Genomic DNA, 11,635 nt, shown 5'->3' with positions numbered 1-11,635 from the left:
ATATATATATATATATATATATATATATATATATATATATATTAAAAAAAAAAAATTAGAAATCATATATACTCAAAACTTATTAGTATTATATAAATATTCAAATAATTGTATTTTTCCAATTTTAAAATTCACCAGAAAATGATTCTAGAAAGTAGAGAGAGAGAGAACCCCAAGGTTTATGCTATGAACATTCCAGTCTTAGGGTAATCGCCATTCCTTCATCTTCTCCTCGTTTCCGTAGCGCACCTTCTGAGTACTCGCCGAATCCGTTGAAGCTTTTTTTTTTTTTCTTCTTCTTCTTCTTCTGCTGGATATGGAGGAGGAGATACGAACCTCTGTTGATTCGTCTTCTTCCGTCAATCTTCCTTTGCGGACCGTCTGTCATGTGTATGCCATTCTCTCATGGATTCATCTTCATGATTTCTGCTTCAAATTTGTTTTTCTCAATTTCCTAATCTCATCCTTTTCTATTTCGAATGCTAATGCAGGTGCCACAAGCAATTTTCACAGTATACGTGTCCTCGTTGTAATTCTCGGTACTGTTCTCTGCAATGCTACAAGGTTAGTGGGAAAAAAAAAAAAAAAAAAAAAAAACCATGCATATTTTGGTCATCGGAATATTATAGTTTCATTGAGTTTAATTTTTAGGATTCTTTTAGGTTATTAGGAAGCTCTATTGAGTGGTTTATTTACTTGAATTGTTTTTGGGCTTGCAGTCTCATAGTAATCGTTGTACCGAGTCCTTTATGCGAGAAAATGTTGTTGAGGAGCTGCGGCAATTGCGGACGGATGATCGTACTAAACGTAAAACGCTTGACATTTTGAAAAGATTTCATTCGGAAGAGGAAATGGAAGACTTGGATGAGGATGGTATGTGGTCGCAATCCTTGATTCACCACTATTACTTTTTCGTGGCCAGGATTAGTTGTCTGTTAGCGGATTTTTAGCAATGTTAAAAGGGCTATTGAGGCTTATGCCTTGAGGCACAAGTTTTACGCCTCTTTTGAACCTTCAGAGACTTGTGCCTCTGTGAATGATTAGAAGAATCATATTAATTTCCCTCATCCTTCAAATAAATAATAATGTTCGAGTTGTCACAATGTGAACTGTTGCTACTTCTACTTCTATAACCTTGAAAGCATTGAAGATAAAAATTTATGGTATAAGTCGATTCAGTTATTGATAATATCGATTTCTATTTAAGTGGCGATTGATGAGGTGATTTTTTTTTTAATATACTTCTATATGACTATTATGTTTAGTAATGCTTAGTCCTTAGAATTTGTAAAGATGTCATTGATTATATTTGAGGCTTACGTCTCATACTTTCTCAAGATCATCTTTAGCCTTTTAAAACATTTGATTCTAGTACTTGGTTGAGTGATGCTTTGCTTCTATAGTTGAGCCATGTTATCGTTACTTTTATAAGTTTTTTAATGATAAAATTGAAATGAAAATTTCTTTTTGTGAAGCTATTTTAACAAAGTTTTGTCCTTAAATCTTCCAACAGCTTATTATCTGCTATAATATGACTAAAGACTTTTTGTGCCTTGCAGATTCAACTTTATCCGAGGAAACTATTGAAAAAGTTCTTGCTGGTATGTTCCTTGGAATCACTCAGAAATCATTTATTGTGATAAGTCTTGATTCTACCTGAATTTCTTCCAATGCTTTTGAACAGATGTTTCAACTCTTCTGTTTTCATGATGTGTACTCATCCATTGGGTTTCTACAAGTTCATTTTTTTGAGTTTCGACCATCTCCAGGTGTTAAATCGTCTGATTCACATAGATGAACATAGATTTTTCTTCCTAATTTCTGCAGGTGGCCAACTCAGTTTTGATGATCTGTCTGCGGAGGAGAAGAAACGTTTCTTAAGAGCTATGGCATCAGGAGAGTTAAGCAAAATGATTGAACCTTGGGAAGCTTGGTGGACGAAACCTTCTGCTAGAACCATATCTCTGAGCAAAGAAGGAACAACACTTGTTCAACTCCATGCTGAGCAGCAATCAACAATTTCACTAACAAGTGGAGTAGAAGCGAACCAATCAAGTGAAATTCCACGAGCACCCGATACCCCATTACCTCTGCTTAGCAAGCTTAGTTCTGCAAAGCCATCACCTCTCTTGGCTGTTCATCTGGTTGATATCATCTATAGTTACTGTTTCACACTTCGCTTGTATAATGGAGACTGGCAGTCAGATGCTATAGGATCAGCTCTGGTTGTTTTGAGTGTCTCCTCTGTCTTGGGCCAAAGTGGTCAACCAGAAACAGTTCTAGAAGCCCTATCATCTTGCTTGGAACAAACCTGCTCCCCCGCTTACCGACACGTGGGGGGCTTGCAGCTTGGATTGAGTATTATCGACGATGTTGCAATCCTGCTTTCTCTGGGCGGTCCTGCTTTAGTGTGCTTGCTTTGCGACTTGCAGAGGCTTATTCAAGCTGGGGAAAGAGATTTGAAATCAGAAAAGAGGAGAAAAAAATCTAGATGGTCAGACATTGGTACTAAGCTTAAACACGCTGACAGGAAGATCTTTTTCATCATGTGCTGGGTTCACGAGCAGCCAAGTGAAGCTTGGTCAACTTTGGAGAACATTGTGAAAATGGAGAAGAGTTCAATAATGGAGTTTGAGAATCATAAAATGTCTACAAAAATGGATAGCAAGGCCAAAAGAAGCGACAAAGTTTTGATAGAGGAGATAAAATGAGAATGTGCAAACAATGTGTATTTGTTGTGTATTATCTTTGCCCTGGTATACATTAAGGATCCATTATGGCTTGGAGATCCTATATATTTGAAGGGTTTTGGATAGCCTATATGCTCAATCCTTGGAACAAATATAGAGAGGGAATGCCACAAGTACGATATGAGTGGCTGTTGTAATTTCTCAGGTGCTAAAAAATACATCAAACAAGCTCTTTCAGGGGCCCTGTCTCTTACAACTTACAGACAGTCTACCACAAGACCTATACTTCCTCAGAAGCCTCCTTCAATTACTCAGTGCCTCTCTTCCTGCTATGCCTAACTGATTGGCAAACAGGCGGTGGATGCAATCTTCAAGAATTTCTATCACTTGCTCGTCTACAAACAGCCCATTACTTCTCTCCTTTGGTGCTTGATTATGACCATTTCCCTTCTTCCTTTGACAAATTTGAATTCAGTGAAAGGTCTGTTTGCAGGCCTATTAGCTTTATAATAGCTTATGAAACCACAAAATATGGACAATGAAGGTAATGTACATTCACAAGATATGATAAAGATATTCCTTTCATCCTTCTATGAAATATGGTTCTTTGGAAGTTATATAGTTGGTGATTATTTCTTAATTCCATCTCTACTACAGAATTGAACATTGAACATGAGAGTTTCTTCTCATCCAGCTCTTTGCTACAAAATTATCAGCCAAAACCTGATAGGATAATAAGCAAATAAGATAGAAACCTACAATAAATGGCTAAAAGACAGAAGGCATGAATTTTTAAGCTAATGATAGAAACAAGGTAGTTGGCTAACTTTATTTGGATCTTGTAGTTGTCTTACTGACAATGCCATCAAGTTTTTCTTTCAAGGGACAATCTCTGACTGTTTCAAACAACCATGAATTCAGCACAAGTTTTAAATAGGCATCCAATAAGAGAGGTTCTTCTGTTCTTTCCTTTTTTTGCTCTGTTTCTTCATTACAAAGTGATTTCATGCACTTGAGAAATGGATTGCACCACTGTAAGTTACAGAGGGCTTTAGTTAATGTAATATATATGGGCTACAGACCATAGAAGGATCTACATAATACTACACACTTTTTTAAAAGAAACGAAAAGATAAGATAAGGGGAATATATTCAGTATCCTATAAACAGGAACTTATTCTTGACACAATGTTAAGAATGCACAGATTCTCACTACAATGAGAAAAAAAAAAAAAAAAAAAAAAAAACCCTCTCAGTCATGTTTCACACCCATTTCAGTTATCTTTTTTGAGCTTCCCCTCAAGATTTTTAAAACGCGTTTGCTAGGGAAAGGTTTCCACACCCTTATAAAGAATGTTTCGTTCTCCTCCCCAACCGATGTGGGGCCTCACACTTTCACTTAGAAACCTCTGTGGGGCCTCACACTTTCACTTAGAAACCTCTGTGGGGCCTCACACTTTCACTTGGACACCTCTAATCTTTGTTCTACTTTCTTGAAGAGTGGAGAATGTATGAACTTAGGTGTGAACATACTCTTCATCATGAATAGCAAGATTCTTTGTTAGGTAAAGTAAGCACTTTCTAAGCATATATAGGCAAGCAATATATGGGTTGTTCATTGAAGTAGTGAAACCTCACGGCCACTGATTTGTCTTTCTTCTGATGGCTTGTGAAGACGCAAAGAACAAAGAGTGCTGCCATGTAGCAGCAGATGTTCCAAACCAGCCTCAGCCATCAGGTTTTTTTCAACTCTTTTCTTGTTGTTTGTGTGTGTGTGTGTGTGTGTAGATGGGGAAAGATTCTTATGTAAATCTTGTTTCAACTCACTTATCAGAAAAAAAGAGTTTTCGATGCCCACATACACAAAAGAAAGGGAACAGAAACTTCCTTGAAGGATGGTAAGTGTAGTTCTCAACCACTGATCTTTCTTTCTGCAGTTTCATTGGTTACAAGTTTTGGTTCACTTTCGTAAGCACTCTTTCTGATTTAGTGTAAGAATTCAGGAAGACTGTCTTTTCATTGTGCAGATGCACATGGTTTTATCTGTTTACTGTGCGTTTCATAAACTAGTAGTGATTTTCAAAATTCTCTGCAGCATCTTTGCTTTGTGCTGTTGCTGGATTTGTGATGCTTGCTTTGATGTTAGTGTGACTGTGTGATTAACATCAGCAGCAGCAGGATTTACGCTATATGCATAGCCAACAGACAACTATCTAGCAATTTTACTGTTTAAGACATGACTGGATGACTCATGTGATGTGATCTATCTCAAACCAAATATTAGCTGAACACTTTTTTCTCTTCATATTGTATTAGTTCTTCCAGAACTCAGGCAGCTGTTCATATTTTCTTGTGACTTCCAACCTTATAAGTTTGAAGTCAATGTAATGAGAAGTGAAAACATGTGTAATAGAGAGATTTTCTCATCCACAAATGGGTTACGCCTCACCAAGCCAAGAATGGTATTGATTATCCAAAGTATGTAAAGAACCAATCTAAAACGATTTGTTTTCTCGACTACGATGGTAACCGAGCAATTACTGGATCATTGAGAACCAGTTTAGTGTCACCAAGGCAGCCCAAATCTTGTGGTTTAGGAAATCTAGAACAAGACTGATGGAATAAAAGGACGAATTTGATGACGTTCTTAACAAACTTTCATGTTTAGACATTTAAGTGGTTGTGTAAAGATCATTGTTTATGTAACAGCTCAAGTCCATCGCTAGTAAATATTATCCGTTTTGGCTCGTTATATATCGCTGCCAACCTCACGATTTTAAAACGAGCCTGCTAGGGAGAGGTTTCAACACCCTTATAAGGAATACTTCGTTCCTCTCTCCAACCGATGTGGGATCTCAAAATCTACCCTCCTTGGGGGCTCAGTGTTCTCGCTGGCACATCGCCCGAAGTCGGGCTCTGATACCATTTGTAATAGTCTAAGCCCACTGCTAGAAGATATTATCCGCTTTGGCCCGTTATGTATCACCGTCAGTCTCACGATTTTAAAACGCGTCTACTAGGGAGAAGTTTTCACACCCATATAAGGAATGTTTCGTTCTCCTCTCCAACCAGTGTAGATCTCACACAATGAAATTACCTTAAATTGAAACTCCAGCTCTTGTCCTAATTGCCTGAGGTCCTTTCGAGAGAGACGTCTTTTTAACAATGGTTTCAAGATAATCTAATGAATTCCAGGTGTTGTTGTGCTGCTCTTCTATGATAAGCCAATCTAGGAATACAGAAGTTCCAAAAAGGGATGTCTTTTTCAACTCTTTTTGTACTTCAAAAGTTGTAAGAACTTGCAAGTATGAATTCACATTCGTATTTCAATGCAAAATCTTTGGAGGAACTGAATAAGTAAAGCCTAACGCATCCTTAACTACAATGGTTTATGCTGATCAAACTGGACATGAATGTTCAAGGACAAAAATCATGGTATATATATATATATACATATATATATCTATGCTGTTAAAATTTGCTCACAGGTACCTAAATTATTGAAGTTGAAATAGCTCCAGCTGTTGTAATACCTTTGCGATGGCTGATTCCAAGCTTGAATCCCCTTTCCTGGATAAATCAACAAGCACTGACCAAGCAGTTTCTCCATATTGGACTCCATGCTCCTCTATTCTGAATATTCTCTCCAGTATCCACAACGCTTTCTGTTGAGCCTCGATGTCGCCTGAGCCTAAAACTTTTAAGATGGCTTGAACTCCAGCCATCTTAACTATGTACTTGCTTCCATTGTCACAAATTTCATCTTCCAAAAGCGTGGTAAGAGCACTGAGGACGGCTTCATCTACTTCCCTTTCTTTTCCTTCCAAAATTTGGATCATGGGAGGGATTGCATCAGCCTTGACCAAACAAAATGTGGTTTTTATGAAGCATTGCCTTCCATGAACTTCACAAACTGAATCTTTTGAGTAAGGAACACACAACCATCTTGTAGTCCGGGACTTGCTAAGAGAGAGCGAGTTCTGCGACAACTGAGCTAGTGAAGTTGCTGCTTTGCACTGAGCAATGGCTGACTTGCTTGACAGCAACTTCACCAGTAAAGGAATTACCCCTTGTTCTGCTGAATGAAGCTGTAATTTCCTATCAAATGGATTTGTAAACCGTACTAATAAACCCGCTATGCTTTCCGACAACAAAGATACATAAACATCTGAATTATCTAAGCTGGAGTTCATGATGGATATCAAGATGGGTAGGAGGTTTGCTTTTCTCAGCATATCTGTTGCTTTCTTTTGAGTTACAGAAACATTACTCAGTATACCAACTGCATAGACCCTTTCAGCTTTGCAACTTGTAGAGGAAATTATACTCAGAATTACACTGATTTGGCTCTCTTCTAGCTCTTCTGGTGCATCTTTGGATAAAGTATAGAGCAATTTCAAGGCACTGCTCTTGATCTTAGTATTATTTTCCATCAAAAAGGGAAAGAGAAGCTGGATTGCACCACTCTCCACCATGTTTATCCTAACTTCAAGCGCACTGGAATTAGCAACAATGTTATTGAGTGCTTGTAAGAGATGATTCTGAATGACTGGACTTGATAAGTTCAGAAGTGAGAGCATTTGCAAAGCCATTTCATGGTTCATCAGAAATGACTCTGATTCAGACATCCTTGCAAGAATTGCAGCTGCAGGTTCTCGAAGAGTCATAAGCACAGAGGTTACAGAGAAAAGGAGTTGAAGCAATGAAATGACCATCCCAGAATCAATCAATCGCTGGACATTTTCGTTCAAGGCTGAGAGGCGTTGCAATGCGCTTAATGCTGATAGTTTAGCTTCAAGCTTTTCAGTACGGAACATTTGGACAAGGGGTTCAATTGCTCCTTCTTCTCCTAGTGAGGCTTTGCTTTGTTCGGTGTGTTCCATCCTTGATAATCCCGTTGCCATAAGGATCTTATTCATGTCAGAACCTAAAGACATGGAAAGCATTCAGCATAGATAGCTCATGAATTTCTTAACCTTAAAAGCATAAATATCATTCTTTTTATGAGCTAGAAATCCAGTTGTTTATATCTAGAAGCGAATTTGGATCCTCGAGCAATCTAGATTCCTTGTGAGAGGGATGTTCGATGGACACTAGAATCAACCACATACCTCAAAATTTATATGATATCATCCACCTTTGGACATAACTCTCATGGTTTTGATTCTAAAATCACCTAGAAGGCCTGTACAAATAGTGATAGTATCTCTCACTTGTACATTTACGATCTTCCCCTTATCTAGTCTATGTGGGACGTTGGTTGCCCTGTCAAGCAAAACGCTTTTAACTTTGCAACGATATGATTATTGTATTGAACCCCACTAAATGATAGACATGATATTAAGATAAGGCATTAGTTCTTCTTAACCGAGCTACTATAATTGCTCCCAGGTGTCTAGTCTAGTTCTCAAAGTATGTTCTGAAAAAATAAGAAAAATGCATACTAGTTGGAGTTTTTGCTTCACTTCACCTTCTTTCAAATGCTGTACCATTGGCTTAAAATAGCCAGCTTCTGCCATGTGGAGCACATTCTGGGTGTTCACTGACAATACATTCAACAATTTCCTTGCATTACACGAAGCAATCTGATCGTCCCCATTCAGAATGGCAACCAACATAACAATACAACCCTGAACTCTGCCAAGCCGGCGCCTTACATTAACAAGATCACTGAGTTCCAGCAACAGCCCCACAGCTTCCCTCCTCTCCTCCTCGTCCCCAGCCAAAGACTTGACCAATGTTGACAAGGCTCCCACATTTGATATCAATCCCTGCAAATTATTGTGTTCAGTGGACTGAAAATAATGGATTCAAATCAGATGCAATAGTCTTGTGGTGCTCTACCTTGCTTGCAGGACTGTTACAAACAAGGTACCTAAGTACTTGAATGATTATAGATTGATTCGCGGATTTGCTAGAATCCATACGATTCAGCAAAATCGAAACGATTCCCTCTTCGTTGAGCCATTCATCATCAACATTTTTACTATGTATCAACTCTTTCAACCCCACAACTGCAAGCTTGAATTCATCATCATTTCCATACTTGAGATGATGTGCAATGTCACAAACTTTAGTGCTAACTTGTTGTTCTTCAATCTCTTCCACTCTCAAATCACATACGAACTCCGTGGTTCGACTCGAAGTTGAAGTTGAAGTAGGACTGCAATTCTCACTAAACTTCATGTTCATCAGTTCCTTGTGCAACTCCCCAATCTTCGCTTTGAATTGCGTAGAGACCTCAGCAGTAGCAAACAAGACAAGGCCCAAGGACCGGCCAAGATCATGGGCAATAGACTCAACATGTTTCATCTTTTGGTTGGGGACATTTATCAAACACTTGGCGCGCATTATCTCCTTCTCAAGGGATCCAACAGCTTTTCTGATTGATGGGGTGTCCATAATCTCGTCATACTCCCTCAAATCACTGAAAATTGGTGGGATTTTTTCCAAAACAAGAGCTAATTCATTAAACATCTCCTTTTCTGTTTCAGAACTCTTGGATATGGAAGCTAACTCATCCGTAGATGCTATGATTCCAGAGATAACCTCAGAGAAGGTTCTGTTTTCGATCTCCTTCACCTGTTTCATCTCTCAACTGAGTCTCATGAACAACAAAGAACAGAAATACACAGAAATGCTCAAAAGGGTCAGTGATGAATTCAAAGTAGAAGAGGGAATATAAAGAAACAAGAACAAGAAGAAGAAGAAGATTAGAAAAAAGACAGAGAGTTGCAGTTAAATGAGTAGCTGTAGGCATAAACTTTGAACTGGAAAACGTAATAATAAACGTTAAAGGCATAGTGTTCTGTGGGGCTGAGGACATTTTTGGTGCTTTTTGGAGCATTGGGAAGGAGGGATCGGATAGGAGTGGCGGACGGCCGTGTCGCTTGGCCAACTCCCTTTGTCCGTCCCTTGCACGTTGGAATGAAAACGACCCATCGTTGACCAAGTCTTTTTTATTATTTTATTATTATTATTTTAATTTTTATCAGTAGTTTTGACTTCATTTTTTATTTGGTCTCAAATTATTTGCATTTTGCATTTAGTTTTTATTTAGTTCACTGATTTTAAGTCTCCATTTTAATTTCAAGTTAATTAATTAAATATAATTATGTAAATTTTTTAATTAATTTTAATGTTGATGAAAAAAGTAATAAAAATTGATTTAATTATTTTAAATTAACTAATAAAAAATTAACATTAAGAACTAAAGTGAGCTTTGTAAAAAAATTTTAAGGGGAATATGTAAAATCTCAAAATTCAGGGGCAAAAGTATAGTTTCTTGAAAATATAAGGACCAAATTAAAATTGAAGTACTTTTTATTATTTTTTTTTATAAAATATACTTAGTGCAACTACCATCTTGAATATATATATATATTACAAGATATAATATTATTTTTAATAAAGTAAAAAAGAAAATATTGATTTGTGTAATATGATGTCACTATAATCTATATAAAATGAATTTTTAATTAAAAGGAAAAGGCAAAATAAATTATAAAAGAAAAAAAAAAAGCTTAAATTTCTCTTTCATTTAAATTAAATTGATTTATATGTCCCCTTGATTCATATAATATACCATATAAATAGACTTCAATATATTAATATTTGCAACCAGTTTATAAATTTTATGCTTTGATTTGCACTAAAAAATTTATAATTTGATAAAAATAATAATGATAAGAAGTTCGAGTTCACACGTTATTGACTATAAATTAAGTCTTATTTGTCTTTGTCGTTCTTTAATAAATTCAACATTCTCTAAGACAATCCAAATGGATGTTTGTTTGTGCCGTGTATATACACAAGCAAGTTATAAACTATTAGAAAAAAAAAATTGGATCAAAGGAATTATAATTTTTTATTAAAAAAAAGACCCGAGAAAAAAATGGGAATAAATATTTTTAGGAATAATCTTTGTTAAATATTTATGAAGTTAATATAATTTCGGTCGAACAACAAAGGTACGTGAGTTTAGCTGACTTATTATTTTTTTTTTAAGATCAGTTATTTAAATTCTCATACTTCATATTTGTTCTACTAAAAAGAATGTGTTTTTTTAACGACTTACGACACGATTTGCATCGTGGGGTTTCGATTTACGTAATGAAACATGTACGAAAAGTTTTAACACGAACAACAAGAAACAAATGTTTCGTTGATATATGAAAAGAAAGAACAAATACTTGTTATATAACATTCTACTACGAACTTCTTGAACCAAGAAGTACTTCATAACGATATCGTTTTTAGTTTTGTGTTTTTAACACCGAGCATAATCCTGTTTCGTTACCGGGCTTATTAGTGGTCGAAAATGGCTCAAACTGTTCCATTAAAGGTATAATGTTTGGATATGAATGTTGTGTAGCATATGATGAAGATGATACCCTTTTGACTCAGCAGATGATAGCTGCAGAAGGAAGAAATTCTCATGTTCTACCAGAAACTTGCTGTCATGCATTCCTTCTCTTTTCCAATAAGCTTTGTGTGTCCCATCTCTTGCATCATTTTCTTTTCTTTTTTCGGGATATTTGTAAATCCTTATCAAATAATGAACCCAACCATAACATTTTTGTGTTGGGTTGGTTCGAGTTGTTCGGGTCAGAAGTACAACTCAATGTCAATGTATACAACTCAATAGATCTTTTAAAATTAACAATAAATTCGAGTTGGTTCTGTTCAGCCCAATCTAGTTTTAGGAGAGCGGACAGGAATCAACCCAATCTACAGAATCTTCATTTATTTGAATCAAACTCAATCCAAATAAGCTCGTAGTCCAACCAAATTTTTGGAGTGATTGGGAGTTGGGTTGGTCGGAAATTTAGCCTATTTCATGTTAACTTATAGGGTTAGGGAACAGATGAAAAGGCATACATGATGAAACAAAAAGCGATAGTTTATTATTTGATTGAACACAACAAGAACAAGAACAGTGAAGA

At 36.5% G+C, this 11,635-nt stretch overlaps 2 protein-coding genes and 1 long non-coding RNA gene across 3 annotated transcripts; 2 read left to right on the top strand and 1 right to left on the bottom strand.

Annotated features, from left to right (window-relative positions):
- The first annotated feature begins 140 nt into the window (after positions 1-140).
- Positions 141-3,282, top strand: LOC111778587 (zinc finger HIT domain-containing protein 2). The gene is made up of 5 exons (XM_023658503.1): positions 141-390; positions 492-564; positions 720-873; positions 1,560-1,601; positions 1,828-3,282. Exons 1-5 carry the CDS (start codon positions 317-319, stop codon positions 2,709-2,711), a joined length of 1,227 nt encoding a protein of 408 aa, XP_023514271.1. The 5' UTR covers positions 141-316; the 3' UTR covers positions 2,712-3,282.
- A 946-nt stretch (positions 3,283-4,228) lies between these two features.
- On the top strand, positions 4,229-5,138 carry LOC111778570. Its single transcript, XR_002812577.1, has 3 exons — positions 4,229-4,428; positions 4,525-4,588; positions 4,786-5,138. It is a non-coding gene; the product is annotated as an uncharacterized LOC111778570 (long non-coding RNA).
- A 983-nt stretch (positions 5,139-6,121) lies between these two features.
- On the bottom strand, positions 6,122-9,658 carry LOC111778564 (U-box domain-containing protein 44-like). The gene is made up of 3 exons (XM_023658472.1): positions 8,535-9,658; positions 8,161-8,461; positions 6,122-7,617 (listed from the first exon to the last, which is right to left on the bottom strand). Exons 1-3 carry the CDS (start codon positions 9,279-9,281, stop codon positions 6,188-6,190), a joined length of 2,478 nt encoding a protein of 825 aa, XP_023514240.1. The 5' UTR covers positions 9,282-9,658; the 3' UTR covers positions 6,122-6,187.
- Positions 9,659-11,635: the final 1,977 nt, after the last annotated feature.

Source organism: Cucurbita pepo, chromosome LG01, assembly GCF_002806865.2.
Source record: "Cucurbita pepo subsp. pepo cultivar mu-cu-16 chromosome LG01, ASM280686v2, whole genome shotgun sequence".
Lineage (NCBI taxonomy): Eukaryota > Viridiplantae > Streptophyta > Magnoliopsida > Cucurbitales > Cucurbitaceae > Cucurbita > Cucurbita pepo.
The sequence above is the reverse complement of the archived record's forward strand: the minus strand, read 5'-3'. Positions and strand labels throughout refer to the sequence as shown.